The 18,051-nt window shown below is 32.7% G+C and overlaps 1 protein-coding gene and 1 long non-coding RNA gene across 3 annotated transcripts in view; one reads left to right on the forward strand and one right to left on the reverse strand.

The window, feature by feature from the left end:
- AGL (amylo-alpha-1, 6-glucosidase, 4-alpha-glucanotransferase) overlaps window positions 1-18,051 on the reverse strand; it is a 79,487-nt gene that overhangs the window by 35,781 nt on the left and 25,655 nt on the right. For both annotated transcript variants that reach the window (XM_060139519.1, XM_060139518.1), the window contains exons 11-24: window positions 17,332-17,471; window positions 16,098-16,285; window positions 14,234-14,357; window positions 13,481-13,644; window positions 13,104-13,205; window positions 12,837-12,992; window positions 12,593-12,743; window positions 10,257-10,381; window positions 10,055-10,167; window positions 9,802-9,936; window positions 7,240-7,370; window positions 4,013-4,149; window positions 3,608-3,741; window positions 2,526-2,701 (exon numbers count right to left, since the gene is read on the reverse strand). In XM_060139519.1, coding sequence (XP_059995502.1) covers window positions 2,526-2,701; window positions 3,608-3,741; window positions 4,013-4,149; window positions 7,240-7,370; window positions 9,802-9,936; window positions 10,055-10,167; window positions 10,257-10,381; window positions 12,593-12,743; window positions 12,837-12,992; window positions 13,104-13,205; window positions 13,481-13,644; window positions 14,234-14,357; window positions 16,098-16,285; window positions 17,332-17,471 — 1,976 coding nt within the window. The remainder of the gene's footprint in view (window positions 1-2,525; window positions 2,702-3,607; window positions 3,742-4,012; window positions 4,150-7,239; window positions 7,371-9,801; window positions 9,937-10,054; window positions 10,168-10,256; window positions 10,382-12,592; window positions 12,744-12,836; window positions 12,993-13,103; window positions 13,206-13,480; window positions 13,645-14,233; window positions 14,358-16,097; window positions 16,286-17,331; window positions 17,472-18,051) is intronic.
- LOC132514594 (uncharacterized) overlaps window positions 1-18,051 on the forward strand; it is a 115,960-nt gene that overhangs the window by 25,437 nt on the left and 72,472 nt on the right. The gene's annotated exons all lie outside the window — the stretch shown is intronic.

Genomic DNA, 18,051 nt, shown 5'->3' on the forward strand with positions numbered 1-18,051 from the left:
TCGCTGGACGATGCTCCATGATCAGGTAGACCAGTTGAAGTTGACAGTGATCAAATTGAGACATTAATTGAGAACAATCAACATTATACCACATGGGAGATAGCCGACATACTCAAAATATCCAAATCAAGCATTGAAAATTATTTGCACTAGCTTGGTTATGTTAATCACTTTGATCTTGGGTTCCACATAAGTTAAGTGAGGAAAACCTTCTTGACGGTATTTCCACATGAGATTCTCTACTGCAACGTAATGAAAACATTCCATTTTTAAAACAAATTGTGATGGGTGATGAAAAGTGGATACTGTACAACAATGTGGAATGGAAGAGATTGTGGGGCAAGCAAAATGAACCACCACCAACTACACCAAAGGCCGGTCTTCATCCAAAGAAGGTGATGTGTGTATATGGTGGGATTGGAAGGGAGTCCTCTATTATGAGCTCCTTCCAGAGAACTAAATGATTAATTCCAACAAGTACTGCTCCCAATTAGACCAACTGAAAGCAGCACTCGACGAAAAGCATCTGGGATTAGTCGACAGAAAACTCATCATCTTCCATCAGGATAACTCAAGGCCACATGTTTCTTTGATGAGCAGTCAAAAACTGGTACAGCTTGGCTGGGAAGTTCTGATTCATCCACTGTATTCACCAGACATTGAACCTTTGGATTTCCATTCATTTCGGTCTTTACAAAATTCTCTTAATGGAAAAAAAAAATTTCAATTCCCTGGAAGACTGTAAAAGGCACCTGGAACAGTTCTTTGCTCAAAAAGATAAAAAGTTTTGGGAAGGTAATGGAACAAAACGGTGCATATGATGTTCAATAGACTTCTTGGTGAAAATTAAAAACGTGTCTTTTATTTTTACTTTAAAAATCGAAGGAACCTGTTGGCCAACCCAATATATGGTTGATGATGTAATTCTGATGATGATGATGACAGCAGCTATCACATATATATATAGTACTCTGTGCGGCACAGACTTCCTGGTACTTTAATCCACTTAATACCTTGCATAAAATGTAAGTATAGATAGATCCAAGGGTGAGTTTGAGTTGGTATGCCCCAAAATACAGGCAGTTAGTCTTTGTTAAAAAGTCAAAACTAAAATCTCTAGCACTGATGTGTGGAAATGTTTGTATTAACTTTTTGACCTCTCAGAGTATATGACTTAAGATCACACATCTTCTGAATGATTTCTACCTTGTCAATTATTATAAAAGTTTATAATTATATACATATATTGCACCACTGTCACCAAAGGAAGGTATTCCTGGCCTTTGTATTCATTTAAAAATGAAACGAAGAAATCTATCTGCAAATCTGAGAACAGTCCTATATATTGTTAGTATGGAGTATATAAAACTCTCCTTTAGCATGTTAGAAAGAAATCCCAGAACTTCTATTTATATTTATGAACTTATCTTTTTAGTTTCTCTTTTTGTTTTACATTGTACCTGATATGTAAACATACCAAGTATCATAGCTTATATCAGTATATCATTTATGATATCAATATATCAGTATATTTATTTTGGGAGTGCTTAACAACAGCAGTGAATAATCAAAAATGTTGAGATCACTATTCTATGTAATAGGCTTCTAAACAATAAGCTTTAAAATCAAATTCTGCCTATCAACTTTTTTTCACAATGGCCCTGTTCAGTTTTATGACCATCTGCATGGATTCACAGGGGAAAGTACCAGAAGGAGATCAAATAGTTGAGTGAAAATCTAAAACACAATTACATAATTAAAACATTCAGAAGGTTCATATGATCATTCCAAATGAAAAGTTAACTTCTTTTTTATTTGTTGGGTCCACTAGGTCTTTTTTCTTGGTCTGAGCAAATGCAAATTTAAGGGTAAACAGAGGAATTCACACGGACAACGCTGTTACTTTCATCCTGCAGTTAGTATTTTTCAGTTTAGTTTGGAAAGTTCTAAACTTCAGTGGACTCAAATATTAAATACTTCTTAGAAATAGCTTGAAATTTATTAAGAAGAAACCAAAAGCCTATTTTGCTTAGATTTCAACTTGTTACTTGATTCGGGTTTTAAATCTACTTTCAGGAAAAATACCAATAGAGCTGAAAGCATTTGATTGCAATTAGACACATAATAAAAATTATTTAACATTTGTTTCGTGTTTTGTAACTTGGTTGGGTTAATTTTACAAGGTTGGGTTAATTTTTAATGTTGGGAAACAAGTATAGTGTAATGGAAAAAGGGTAGTAAAACAAATTTGATTAAAAAATGCAAAATGTCATAAGTTGGAAAAATAAACATGAAAAAAAGGATTAACTGGCCACAATAAAAAATGCACATAAATAAATGTCTGGTGCACAGTGGTAATTAAATAGTTAGAACGGTCATTATTTTTGCAAGTGAATACCTATGAAATTTTACTAAGCAGTAACATGAAATCTTGAATAACATCATGAGTTTTTTTAATAATAATTTCTTCATAGTGTCCTCTCAAATCCTGACTTACACATTTAACCTTGTACATAATTTCTTACCTGCGGCTAGAGACACACAACACTGCTCCTTCTCTCTTGTGATTTCATTCAGCCTGCATGGTACATCCATAAGGGAAGGTGAAAGAAGTGGCAGAGAAGGGGATTTTCCTACTCCACACATTTGGACTGAACCCAGGGAAAGGTGTTTCACAAAGGTAGAACCGTTCTGAACAAAGCTGCAACAATGTTATAGAGTTCAAAATATTATGTGTGGAAATACAAAATTTTTTATTATTCATTTATTTATTCAAAAAATTTTATTAGGGTAAGAACAACTAAGTTGAGACCTACCTGTGTAAAACAGATTTTTAAGAGTACAACACAATATTGTTATTTATAGCCACAATGTTGTACATCAGATCTCAAAACTTACTCATCTTGCATACCTGAAATTTTATACCCATTGATTCAAAAATTTTTGGCAATATTATTTTACTTGGTTTCTTCCCTTCAAAAAGTCTCCCTACACAAATGTGCAACAATGCTAATATCAGTAGAACAAAATTTTCAATTTGGATAAGGTTTCAGAACTGCTTTCATTTCACCCAGTATTCTGTCTAGCTGGCTTTAAAAGGCCTGTTGTAAAACAAATGGTAGGGCTGAAGTTTTGTTCCTTCTGAGATCATGCCCAAATCGATTTGGCAGCTCTTCACTGGTACATTCCGACCTGTGGTTTCATTTTAGGGAAATTCACCAATAAAGGCAAATTTCCTTTATCATAATAGAAGAATATTTTTTCTGTTAATTAATGAAAAATTAGAAAAAAGAATGCTGTGTGTAGATTTACGAAATTGTATCCATTAACTTAACAAGTCAAGGAATAAACGGAAACAGATAACATAAAACAATTAAAATTTCCCATCAACACGTTTTTTAGTTTTATAGAACAGATTTTAATAACTGTTTGTTTTTGTGTGTTCCAGATTAAAGGACGTTAATAAATTTACTACCCACTTATCAACTTTTTCAGCTCTGTGTGTGTATGACAATTCCTCATGTTTTGGTCTTTTAAGAGTGTTTAAACTGACTGTATGTGGCTTCTATACAAACATGCTTATCTACTCAAGCTTTGCTGGATATACCTTGACATCTGCTTCCATGCTATATCCAGGAGAGTGGTATATGCACCAATTAATATAGCATCAAAGTAACAAGGGATAAGGTAACGTGGGATCTGCTTCAGGTAGAAGAACATAGCCTGCAACCATTTACCAACCTGTTATAAAATAATTTTAAGAGTTAATTTGATGTGCTTATAGGCTAGGTGTATTTTAAAAGCTAAATCCAAACATTCAATTCTACTATCTAGCAATCTATTAACCAGATTTTCACTTATTAGAACTGAAAGACGATGAAGAAGGGAGGAAAATGTTTCAGTTTAGAAAATAATGTTTCAGGTTAGAAAACAATATAAATATTATATGTAGTATGTTAATATACTTCTATTGTGCCCTTGTTTTTCTGGACTAGAATATAGCTTTACTTACTTCAGCAATGGTTCCTGACCGTGAAATAAGCCGGTTACTGACATAGTCAATCATCCAGTCTCCAGATCTCAAATTATCACAAAAGGGATGCCCCAAGTCATTCTTTGGTCTTATTTCTGCCAATATGGACATTAATCCTGAAAATTTAGAGAAATATCATGACAATTTAATCACTGGCAAAGGTAGTTTGTTCTCATAGCCTGGGCTGCTGCTAGTCTCTAGAGATTTGGGGTGAACACATATACAGGTAGACAGAGGGACTGCACAGTCCTTAGTGGCACTTCCCAGGGCTGGAGATAAGTGTGGCAACACTGACTTGAACCAAGATACAAAGGCATACTGAAGGGGACTGCTGTCACAGGAGCTATGCGGAGTTTTCCTAGATTCCTATTTTCTGGGGCTGGTCCTGCTCTTTTGAATTTTAATATTACAATATTCAAAGGCAATTGGCATAGCTTCCCTGCCCTAAGGATCTGGGGGAAGAAAACTGATAAGTCTATCTTTTCACAGTTGAAAAGTGGTGGATTCCTTAATATTCAGGCAAGATTTAAGAAAATCATAGAACTGGTTTCAGAGACAGCAAGAGCACCTATGGTGGTAATAAATAAAGTCTGTTTTGGAGAGGCTCTTTGAAATATAACAGGAGGTACTTGGAACTAAATGAAGTATCAAAATGAGGTATACAGGCATATCCTCAAGTACTACTCAGATAGAAGTATTAGAATTCCTATGCATATATAGCACATTCTATTATTTCAATGACAGAGCAAGAGTACAACTTTCATTATTTAATAAGGTAGTAATTTCCACCTTAAAAAATTATATTGGCTTCATTGACTTCATTTCAAATAAATTTATTTAGTTAGAATTTAATTAATTTTACTGTGTATATAGCATGTTTTGAGAAATTAAAAAATAAATATATAAATTTAAGATATTCTTTCCTTCAGGAAGCTTATAATCTTCTTTAGGAAACAAAGCTTAAAACATAAAAAAATCTAGAAAACAAGACAGTATAAAATAATGGTCTATATACACCCTAGCATTTTCAGGGAAGGTAAATATTGCTCAGTAAGTGTTAGCTCCACTTACTGAATAATGGAATGACATGACGGAGCAGTGTTTTAGAAGAGAGGTCTGATGATACCCAATGGGATGGTATGATTTGTGGAAAAGGTATCAAGAGGTTGGAAAACTGGTTAGTTGGTTTTGTAGACAGGACTTAGTCCTAGACAGGGTGATAACTGTGGAAATAAAAAGGAAATAGTATACCAAAAGAGAATACAGAAAAAAATCCAGAAGTCATGATTATTGATGTGGGGTGAACACATATACAATAATTTTGATTAATTATTGATCAAATGTTGAGGATAAAAGGGGCAGGTCCAAAAGTGGATTCCTGGATTCCAACATGACTGAATATGTATTGTTACAAGAAGTAGGGAAGGGGGATTTTGGTTAGAGGAGAGAAAGGTCAGTGAAATGGTTAAGTGTGATTTAATCTGAGGTTGCTATTAACAGCCTGCTGGAAATATCAGGTGGCTGCTGGAGATACTAAATTGCCAGAGGGTAAAGGGATTGGTACAGAGTAAAAAATAAATCAGGGAAGGGCAATTATACTTAGAAAGAATGAGAAAAATCATTTCATGAGAAGGTAAAGAGAAATTAGTAAAAAACCGGACTTAACTTTAAGAAACATAAAGGCCAGAAGAGAAGTTCACACAAGTATGGTCTTTTCAGGCAAACAGAAGGAGTTTAACAGCTCAGAGTGAAAATGGTAGGTATCTGCTTAAGAGTGGTAAGATATATATTTCTTTATTACTCACAGCATAAAACATTTTTTGTTGAAAATGAGAATATTTTAGAAAAAACAAAATGTCATAAGCACAAAAAGTCTTACAAATTTTTATTGAGAGCTTCTTATGTGCTTGATTTTGTAGAAGGTATGAAAGCTAAAAACCAAGAATCCCCCAAAAGGCAAACATTGTTCTTTCTCAAGGTACAGTCTACGTAGTGGAGTTTTAAAGCTAATTATCACTGAATACTTACTATGAACTATAAGCATTGTCTAAGTACTTTACATGTATTAATTCATTTAATTCTAACAGTAACCCCTTGTGGGAGATTCTGTTTTTTTTTTTTTTTTTTTTTGCTCTACGCGGGCCTCTCACTGATGTGGCCTCTCCCACTGCAGAGCACAAGCTCCGGACGCGGAGGCTCAGTGGCCATGGCCCACGGGCCCAGCCGCTCCGCGGCATGTGGGATCCTCCCAGACCAGGGCACGAACCCGCGTCCCCTGCATCGGCAGGCAGACTCCCAACCACTGCGCCACCAGGGAAGCCCAGATTCTGTTTTTATCTTCATTTTACAGATGAGAAAACTGAGCCACAGAGAGTTTACCATATAGTTATACAGCTAGTCAGTGCAACCCACAAAGTGTGGTTCTAAAGCCTATTTCTTGACCACCATAATAAAGATTCATACAAAAATTATATTTATTATTAAAATAAGGCAGTAAATTCCAAGGGCTAATAAGAGACATAATAGATAAATGCAATGGGTGTCTGGAGGACAAAGAAATTACTGTGAAAGCAATAGTTAAGGAAAGATTTGTGGAAGATGTTAAGAATTGGATTGGCCCTTAAAGATGGGTTAGATGGACAGAGAAATAAGGAGTTGAAAAGGAGGTTTGATAAGTGGGAAACTATATGAACCAGGAATACATGTGTGAGAAACCAAATTTCCTAGATAAAAATCTAAGAAAATATTACCAGCCAAATGAATTAAACTGATAGTTAAATATTTAGTTCCTGTATCCCACTTTACAACTACTCTAACTGCATAATATTTAACTGAAAGTTCTCTTTGTAGGTTAAAACAAATATGCAACAAGAAAATATTTCCAATTAGACAAAAAAGGAAGATGAATATATTTACAACCTAGTCCCATTTGGAGCCCAAACGAATGAACTCATTTAACCCTCATAAAAGTCTATGAATCAGACAATATTATTCACATTTTATGGAGGCAGAAGTTGGGGCACAGAGAATTTAAGTTACTTGCCAGAGGTCAATGAGTAGGTGGCAGAGCCATAATTTCAACTGCCAAAGCAGTTGAACTCTGAGCCCATACTCTTATTCCTATAAGGAAGACACCATATGACCCTTAAATACAAAAACAAAAACAAAAAACCCTGAAAAGTTTCACTATCCTTATACTTGCTTACCTTGAAGACCTGCATATTTAAGAGATGACCAGTTTGGTATGTTATAACACCCTCCACCATCTTCTTGTTCTTCTGATTCACATCGGTAAAGTACCTGATTTAGCTCAGCCAAAGTTAATTTAGAGGCAATACTAAAAGTTGGAAAATAAAGAAAACTGGTTAAACATACTGAAATTTCACTTGCTCTCAATAAAAATAAAGAAAATATGAATCATAACAAAAAATGTTTTAGCAATGTATGTTTTAGGAACTCAGCATTATACTATACATTGTAAACAATATACATTTATAAATAATAATTAGAGGATAAACATGCTAAAAACTCAATTAGAAGTAACATTTCTCCCAAGCCAAAGAAATAATCAAGTGCTAAATTTTATTAATTAGAAGTATACTGGAAAAATTTTTTGGTTGCTATATCCTTTATCTTATAAATTTGTTTTTAATCTTTCTAGTTCAGACTTAGTTTTTCCTCTTCTTTATATTCTCCTATGTGGGGCAATAAGAACTTTTTATGCTAATTATCTTAAACTCAAAATAATTATCAAAGGACCAATAAAAGGATAATCAAAAGTCACAGCTAACGACCTTAGAAATCATGTGTTACTCTACTGCTACATTCCTCTCCTCTTCTCCTTTCAGCTCCTAAGGTTGCATTACCCTTCAGCTTGGTTGTTTAAGAAACCAGATTTTCTTAGATAAAGATGTTTCTTGATAATGAGCAGAAGGAAGTGTTTAACTATCATCGCCTTGGTTTCCCTTTGTCCAGTTAGCAGTGAGATTGTGTAAATGACTACACCTGAATGCAGCTGAAACCCTACTTTCTTTTCTTGCACTTCTAACTACTCAGTTATATAATTTCATTTTATATAACTGAATACATATCCTCTGAGCTTAGAAAACTGTCAGCTGTGCTTTGTTCCCTCGGTCTTTGTTAGCCTCTCTCCTCCCAGCTGGGACTAACCGTTCCTTGGCAATTTGTGAATCAAGAGTGAGTCAAATCTATCAGTAGCCTCAGTACCAAGTCCATTCTAGTGCAGTATTTTTCAAGATGTAGTCAGTGAACTCCTTGCATAAGAATCACCTGCAAAGCATATTAAAGTGTAGATTTCTTGATCTTGTCCCAAAATAATCTAAGTAGCTCTGATGAGGAATGTGCATTTTATAAACCTTCCATAGAAACACAAAACTGCTTCATCACAGATTTTTCTTTAGAATGTAACTACTAAGTATGGTTTGAATTAAGAGTTAATACCCTTATTAATAAAAGCTCTTAAAAAACAACAAAAACAATTGAACGGAACAGAAAAATGAGCTAATATGTAAAATGACATATCACCAAATAAATACAAATGGCTGATGAACAAAAAAATTAGCTTAAAATTTAAAATAAATTGAGATATCATTTTAAAGTATTTTATGTTTACCAATTTGACTAATAGCTAACACTTACTGATCACTCACTCTGTGTCAGACACTATTCTGTGAGTCACTATAATTATATCTTAGGTAACTTGCCCAAGGTCTTACGTCTTACAGCTAAGAGTCTGAAATTAGACTCAAACCCTAGCAGTCTAGTCGCATCCTCTATGCTGTTAAACATTACAATAATATATACTCAGTATTAGTAAGGATGTGCGATACTAGACTCTTTTACATAGAGCTGAAAATATTAATTAATATAATCTTTCTGGAGCAGATTTGGCAGTATTAAAAGCCTCATATATACAGACAGTCTAACTCCGAAATTCCAACCCTGGAAATTATCCTAGTACTCATGATATCAAACATATATTGAGTATTCGTTATGTGCCATGAATTGTGTTAAGTGCTTTATATGCATTATCCTATTTAATCCTTACAAAATCTAAGAGGTAGGAACTATTATAAGCCCCATTTTCCAGATGAGGAAACTGAGATGAAGAAAGTCTAAATAATTTGTTCAAGATCATACTGACAGTGGTGAAGCTGGAGTTAAACCCAGCCTTAAATTTCAAAACCCATACTCTTTAGTACTATATGGTACCACCTAGCAAGGGCTAATCTGATTAGTAAAGGAATAACAAAGGATTTATGCAAAGATGAATGTACAAAGACATACATAATAGGGAATAATTGGGAGCAATTCAGCTGTCCAAAAAATGTAGACTGATGAAATAAATTATGGTATAGCCATATATTAGAATAATGCATTGACATTAAATAAATGAAGTGGTAAGAAGTATGAAGTATGCAACTTAGTCTCAAATAGTTCAGAAAACCTGTGTGTATATGTGTACAGAGACGTGTATATAGATAGATAGATAGATATGTATAGCATATATATGTATACATGTTTATCTATCTATCTATCTGGGAGTGTATGAGTGAGAGCACATGCTTGCATACACAGGCACAAGCCACAGGACAAAATGTTAACACTAAGTGATGAAAATACTCCTGGTCCTTAGACCATCCTTTAAGCAACAAGGATATACAGGACTCTTAAAACTGCTTAAATCAGGCTTGCGGTAACTTATCAGTTATTAAAGTGCAAATCTCCATAAAATAAGGCATACTTACGAAGCAAAAGGAATTTTTAATATAGGATCTGTGTTGTCAACAGCAAGACTCCCAGATTTAAAATGAGGACTGAACTGTGTCAGATGATTTCGAAGAATTCCAACAGCAGCTTGTGCATGTGGATCAAGACTAACTCTGAAAACATTAATTAAAATATGGTTAATTTTTAGGAGTAATTTATTCAAAATTAACAGGATATGTAAAACACTTTAAATATAAGTAAAGTTAACAGTTTGAACTCTAATTAACATACCTGAATATAATAACACTTCCAGGAGACAAATTTTCAAACTCTATTTCTTGAATATATTCATTGGGTCCTTTTGTGGTAATTCCAGCTTGTTTAACAATTTTACTTTCATTAAGCTTGAAAAAAATTATATAAAACTGTTCAATAAATAATTCTAATGTCCTTAAAATGTTAAACACAGTAGTGGGATGAGAGTCCCAAATACCTGAATATGTTCTCTAATTTCTACTGTGATATTTGGCATTCCATTGATTGAATTAGCATCCTTCCTATAAGGTTCCGTATTTCTCTCAACAGTTCTAGCTTCAAGAACTACTTCTTCAATTTTGCCTAGGAATATATAAAAACTTTAGCAAATTTTCATATTAAACCATCTGAAATTAAGAATTGGTAAAGAGGTTTTAAATCACTTAACTTAAAGTTGAATATGAAATATCAGTTAATTAAAAAAAAAACCAGTCTGAAAGTAGATAATTCTACCCAAGATGCAGCTTTTACACAATGCTTTAAAAAAAATCACAACTTAATTAACAAAGCTTTATTTGAAAAGAGATCTCATCAAGTAATAATGGCTTAGCTCTGGGGAACAATATACAACCTTCTTAATATTGAGTGGAGAGAAAGTAGATCACTTGAAAGGCTTACATTTAAAAAATGGAATATTTCAAAGACAGAAAAAATAGGGAAAAATTTAAAACACCCAGATCTCTTTACCTCACTTAAGAAAACATTCCAAATCCAACTGATGTCCCTGTGTACCTTTCCCCCCCTTCAGAGGCAACCACTACCTGAAGGTTGGAGTTCATTGATCCTGTGCATTTTTGCTACATATGTATGTTTCCCTAAGCAAATATATACTATTCTCCATATGTCCAAGTTTATTTAAGTGATTCAAGTTATATATACATTTCTGCAACTTCCTTTCTATTGGACAACACTGTATTTTTTAGGTTTGTTCAGCTAATATAAATTAGCTCTACCTCATTTATTTCAAATGCCAAATAGTATTCCACTGTATGAATATACCAAAATGCATTCATTTTATTAACATTGTTATTGTTTTTCTCTACTATAAATAATGTTACAATAAATATTTCTGTGCATATTTCCTAATGGAAATGCAGAAGAGTTTCTCAGATATATACCTGGGAATAGAATTGCTGGACCAAAGGATATATAAAACTGCAACATTATTATTTAAATTATTTAAATAATTTGAACCATTAATCTGACAATGAAAGACTTTTTGATCCAGAAATCTACTTCTGGAAATATATACTAAGAAAATTGTTCAAAAGAAAAAGAATTATTCCTAGTGTATATTCAAATCTTAAAGAACACTGCTAAACATACCCCAAAATATTAAAAATGGAATACTAACATAATAAAATATGAAATATTTAACATAATGAAAATCACAATTTTGTGAACTGATAAAGTGGAAAATGTTTTAAGGATGATCACTGACAAAAAAAAAAAAAAACCCCTGAGAAACTACTGTATACACTGAGTGCAGCCATGTAAAACTATGTATGTATATTAGCAACAACCAAATAAGATTACTGAATATAAACATGTGACTAGTCAAAAAAAGTAATAAACATTTGACTCTGAAACTATTCAAGTTGATAATTTCTAAAAATGGGAGTTATGAATATTTAGCAACTAGCAACCAATATAGAATATGATGATTTTTATGAGAATCTTCATTCACTCAATTAATCAACAGACTTGGACAGCTGCTGTATGCACAGGAGCATGTTATGCCATAATATATTATATATAATAATAAGGAAGGAAATGAAATACACATGTCTAGAAAAAAATCAAGCAATACTAAGGATATATCTCAAGGATGTATTTTATAACTAAGTGTCAGAGTGATATAGAGAGAATATAATTACTTTATGTTCAGAGGAGAGAGAGTTCACTGAATACTTAGAGAAAGATTCTCAAAGGAGGTGAAACTTTAGTCCTTGAAAGATGTAAAGAATTCATAAATAAGTGTAAGTAAGACTACTTGGGGAACAGTGAAAATATCTATTTGGTTGAAATAGTGGAGTGACACAGGGCCAGGAAGGTAGGTGAGGATGGATTATAAAGAGCCTTAAATATTAAACTATTTTCCATTTTGGTTTATATATGTAAATATGTGTATACACATACATAAAAACACTTGGACACACATATGAATATATGTATATACATATATACAAACACATGAACATACATATATATTTTCCTGGGTATAGAAGAAATACATGTTCATTTTATACAAATTAGGAGATAAGGGAATGTATTAGGATGAAAACAAAATCACTTCACAACTCAAAAAATGTTAACATTTGAGAGTATTTTCAGGTTTTGTTCCATGTAGTAAAAATATAAGCTATCAAAAATTTCTAATGCTTTTTCTCAACTACATCTACACTTGCACTGTGTTACAATATATATGATATGTAACAATTTAATAATATTTATTATTATTATTATTAACAATTTAACAATATAATCACAATAACACTTTTTAGATCCCATTACCAGGGATGCACATTTGAGGCACTTCCTTCCTGTAAAATGAAGTCTTGGGATTCCTGAAAGCAGTTCTAGACACAGATACAACTGATTGATGGATACTAGGTGAGTGTCTTGTTACTGCCACTATGTCTTCATCAACTTGATCCACATACACCTGAGAAACAAAGAGAAAACACATTAGTGCTCAAATTGGGAAGACTCTAAAATTGAACCTTAAGAAAGAAACCTAGAAAATTTAGTTTCTTGCCTGAATAAAACCCTTGGCTCCAAGCTCTTGGTGAAGTTTATTGATGGCACACCTGGCTGCAATGATGCCACTTTGGAAATTAACTTCACCGAAATTGGACGGTGATGCTGCAGGATTCCACTTAGTGTAAAACCGTTCTTCAGAAACTACTGAAATCTGAACAAAATTACAACTTAGCCATGTGTACGTTTTAATTACAATGAGAACTTTTGGTAAAAATGATCAAAGTTTTTTGCCTTGTAGTTTTAAAAAACAACACCAACAAACCTGATGAGGCACTAATTCGTCATAGCCCTTAGTACTTCCACTAGCACAACATGCCATAGAAACAATCGTGGAACTTGGGAGAGCATCATATGCTGACCTATGCTAGAAAACAATAAAAAAACAAACAAACAAAAACCCAAAAGTTTATTTTCTTTCAAATGCAAAGTGCCATCCTATAGCATAATGAAGTAAAAGGATAAGTGCATAAATACATTTGATAAGATAACAAATAACAAAACGCTCAAAAACCTTTGTATCACAATCACTAAGGCACTATTTTGAAGTTTTGTGGATATTACTACCACTAAATAGCAGGGAACTAAATATCAAAACATTCAGCAAAATCAGTAAGTACAAGAAACACGTTAGATACTTACCACAATAGGACACTCATTATCATGGGTAACATCCATAAACAGGGCATGTGCAATAGCTGGTATTAAAGGCCTCAAACAGGGCTGAACGAAGGATCCAACAGGTTCTCCTCCATATCGGTAAACTAATCTGCCCTCTTCATGACTGTCATACGCACTCATTGCCTCTGCAAGGCATTACAGAATATTTTAACAATCTTCATTATCAATGTCCAAGAAGAGATTAGATTTCGTATCATGACTGATTTTCAAAAAAAGACCACATAAATATTATAAAAAATAAAACAGCTTTAAACATTTAAACAAATGTCCATTAGTTTAAATGACAAAAAAGTCTTCTCTGTAACTTAACCAGAGAAATGGTTCATGCAGGTAAAAGGGAACATATGTTGTTTATTAGGATGTTGGTTATATAAAATCTATGAAGAAAAATCTAAAGATTATATCACATAGGCAGGTAGGAGATGAAAAACAGATTTGTATATTTTCAACAACCAAAAAAATGGTTTTGTTCATGAATCATCAGTTCATTCCACTGCTCTTTCAAGTTAAAATGAGATATTTTACCCCAAAGTGGAAATTTTTACTGATGAAAACAGACTAAGTTATACTAGGAAATTCTGAGTAGAATATTTAAAAGAACAGTAACTATGTTGAACATTATTAAATGCTGTATATAAAGCTATTAAATGCCTTTTAATCTACTTAAACAAAAACTAAAGCTTTAGATGGGAGAAACACTTTCAATAAGCCTACCTCTTATTAAGGAACTAATGCCCAGTCTAGTAACAAAGATATTGTCCAGGTCTTCACTTCCTGTGAACAGTTCAGCTACTACATATAAATTGGGTTGCAATTTCCTAGCAGCATCCAACATGTACTGCAAAAAGCACAGTTACAAATGTAACAGAAAGAGAAAAGCAAGATGGTGCAGGGGAAGGAGAGGAGGCAAGATTAGGCATGGATTTGACAAAGGAAAATATCATGTAGCAAGACAAAAGATGAATTTCCAAATAAAGTAATTGTGCATATGTAAGAAAACATAAAACAGACCAATACACACAGGAAACAAGAGAATTTATAAAGACAATATAACAGTTAAAAAGGAAGATTAGATTTTGCAGATATAGGGACACAAGGGGGAGGAAAAAAGAAAGAAGAAAAATGTTAGTGTCACATTAAAAAATGTAAACCATAACACTGCAGTTCTGCTAGGATTTCCCCCCGTTTTATGTTTGTTTTTAATACCTCTAATCAGACCATTAATTTCCAGGCACTTGACTAAGCTATTCATGATAAATTCCCTACTGGTGAATCATTTAGCTATTGCAAAGATTAGGTCTGACCAGACTGAAGCCAGTTTTTCCTACAGATGATAGTAAACTTTTTTTTTTTGGCCATGCTTTGCAGCTTGCAGTATCTTAGTTCCCTGACCAGGGACTGAACTGGGGCCATTGCAGTGAAAGCACTGAGTCCTAACTACTGGACCACCAGGGAATTCCCCAAAACTCTTTTTTTTTTTTCCCCCCCAAAACTCTTAATCAGAAATCAGATCAGTTCCAAAAAGTTATTTTTAACATAACATTTACACAAAGACTAATAAAATACTTGAAATTCTATCAAGTAAGATCCTAGAGGATTATGTAACTTAAAATTAAGCAAATTAAATTTTAATATTCTAACTTTTGCCATAATGTTATAACAATCTTAAAAGTGTATTTTTTTTGATGTTGCTATAAAGGCACACACAAAAAATCCTCCGCCATTTTTTGAAGCTAAAAAACGTCTACCACCTTAACTAATGTTCATTAAATTCTTCCAAATCAAATCAGTTTTTCATCACAGGACTTGAAACATATACATCATAATACTGCTTTAAAAGTATAGAAATAGATGTTTTTCAGATAAGCACACATTTCCAAAGAACACTAACTTGTGACTAGAAAACTATCAAAGATCTTATAAACAGAATGAAAATTTGAAGTGTTTACAAAGCTGCAAAAGGTAAAAGATAATGCTGTAAGTGTTGGCATTGCTTAAGTTACTGTAAAAAAACCCAAAGAGGAATAGAAAACTTTTATGTTTACATTTACATTTTTATAAACAATTAATAAAAATTGAATCAATGAGGTTAAAATAGTTTCAATATGCTGTAATGTTAGGGTTTAAATAATCATTATAATATGAAATAAGCTATTCAACTTCACAGTGGCTACTAATGTATTGAAAGCAACCTAAAAATAACAAGAATAAGACAAATTAATACTTATATATTAAAATATTAATAAGATTAATTCTGTTTTAATATTAAAATATGAATATTTTAATAATATATATACAGCAATATGGTTGTGTGTGTATTATCAGAGACAATATAATGTACTTCCCTAACTTAAAATAAAAATATTAACTCAAACGTTTTATAGCCCAGTACTCCATAACAGCTGCATCAAAAAATTGTCAGAACTATGCAAATTATGCAAGTGTTAAATACTACCACCAAATCAATGTTGGTATCCAACTAGCAAAAGGAAACATATATTTGTATACTCTATTTAAGGAAAGCTAGGAGAGAATACTGAATTTCTTTTCTTAACGTAGATGAATTGTTTTTCTGTACCTCGGCTACATGAAGAGGTGTTGAGTGACAGTTATCAAGACGGACTCCCTGGAAATAAGTCGCAGTTATTTCAGTGTATTTTTTCATGTGTGCCCAGAGATAAGGACAGTCCTCTGGTTTTTTCCCATAGCGTAATTTAACACTGTCTCCCCAGCAAATAAGTTCTCTCCTTAGATAAACATCTGAACCTGTTAAGAAAGGAGCTTGCTTTCAATGGTTTGAGAAACAAAATGAAAACATTTACTTCAAGGAAAAACTTGTTTTTAAAACACATTTACTATTTCTAACACAAACCATATATAGGTTAAAATTACATCTAAAATAGCATGGGATAAAATTTTTTAAAGTTAATAGTAATTTGGATCTCATATCTATTTTGCTAAAATTGTACCTTATTGTCTCTTCTAAAAATGTGTGCTTAATGGCAAAAATTTAAGTTACTTCTTGAAGGAAAACAATAATAGTAGGCCTTTAAAGCTACAGTTCTACCAAAAACATTTAAAGCTCCATCTCCACCTTGCTACCAATTTTTGGCAATAGGTTACATTAAATCCACGGTGTAGAGCAGAATGTCTTTTTTCATTTAGAATGGTTAGAAAGGAGAGGGCAGAGATACTTAAATCCAAAGCTACACTCTTTTTTTTTAAAAAAAATGAGATTTCTGAATTAAATTTAATGTCATTAAAACAGGCTTCTAATTCTAAAATGTTAAAAAATAAATATATTGATAGGTCCCCTGCAAAATTCTTCCTGGCAATGAAATAGCTGTAGAAAAATAAGATGCTAGTATTAAGTGAGAGGGAATCTAAAAACAACTGGTTTCTAGTTTAACTGCCATTCAAATACCTTAAATACTCCTCTGGCTAATGAGTGAAAATATCTCTTATAGTAAATAGTTGTAATAACAGAGGTTTCAAATGTCTTTTAAAAACGCAATAAATTGTTGCCCAAATAAACTCTTAGGCAGAACCACAATATAAAATAGATATATAAAAGCTATTCTGTTTGAGGAGATAAGGGGTAGAAAGGGAAAGGAGGGAAAAGAAGAAGGTGAATCCCATCCTGTCAATCCCTTCTCTTCTCTCTCAAACTGTATGCACCTCTGGCATCTGTAATGAAATAGTTTTAAAAACACTAGCATAGTGGGGGGAAAAATCAATAAACAATTTATATTTTGAGCTTGCCGTGAACTTTTATTTCCCTATCCATAGAGAAGTTAACAAAAATGATATACCTGGTTCAGCAAAGTTTCGAAGGGGATCATCTCCCATTACCCATCCATTATGTGCCATCAGAAAACAAGCTTTATTTGGGACATGAATCATAGATTCTTCTGTGGAGAGGGGCATTTCTTCAAAAGGGAAAGTAAAATATCTAGGGAGATACAATCAAGTATGAAATCCATACAGAGAAACTCCTTGGAGAGAATGTGAATTAGCACTATTAAAATTAAACTTCTTCCCTAGTGAATAGAATAGAAAAGATTAGTTTGACACCATTTATGGGAAATAAACTGCAATATAGGTAAAAAAATCGTCAGTAGACATTTTGAGTAAACCTAATAGGATTTGAGAAATAGCATATCTGATTAACATTCTAAATAATAACTTTAAAAATCTCATAAAATTACTAAGAAAATCACTGAGGAATTGACATTATTTTGCAAAGGTTTTTACTACACTTCAGTTGCCTAATCTATGTTGTATATTACTTAAAGTATAAGGAACTAAATGCTTGCTTAATTTGATTAACGTTGAATTTATTAGTAAGTATGCAGTCCTCCAGAAACATGAATGTAAATGATTATAAATTGGTTCATAATAATGATAGTTTCTCTAACTAAAGATGTGCCTAACAAAATTAATTAATATTAAGCTTAGTCACCAGATCAAAACTTCTATTTCAATTTAAGAAATGTACTGAGTCACACATTAAAGGAAACATTTAGGTTAAT

Source organism: Lagenorhynchus albirostris, chromosome 2 (assembly GCF_949774975.1).
Source record: "Lagenorhynchus albirostris chromosome 2, mLagAlb1.1, whole genome shotgun sequence".
Lineage (NCBI taxonomy): Eukaryota > Metazoa > Chordata > Mammalia > Artiodactyla > Delphinidae > Lagenorhynchus > Lagenorhynchus albirostris.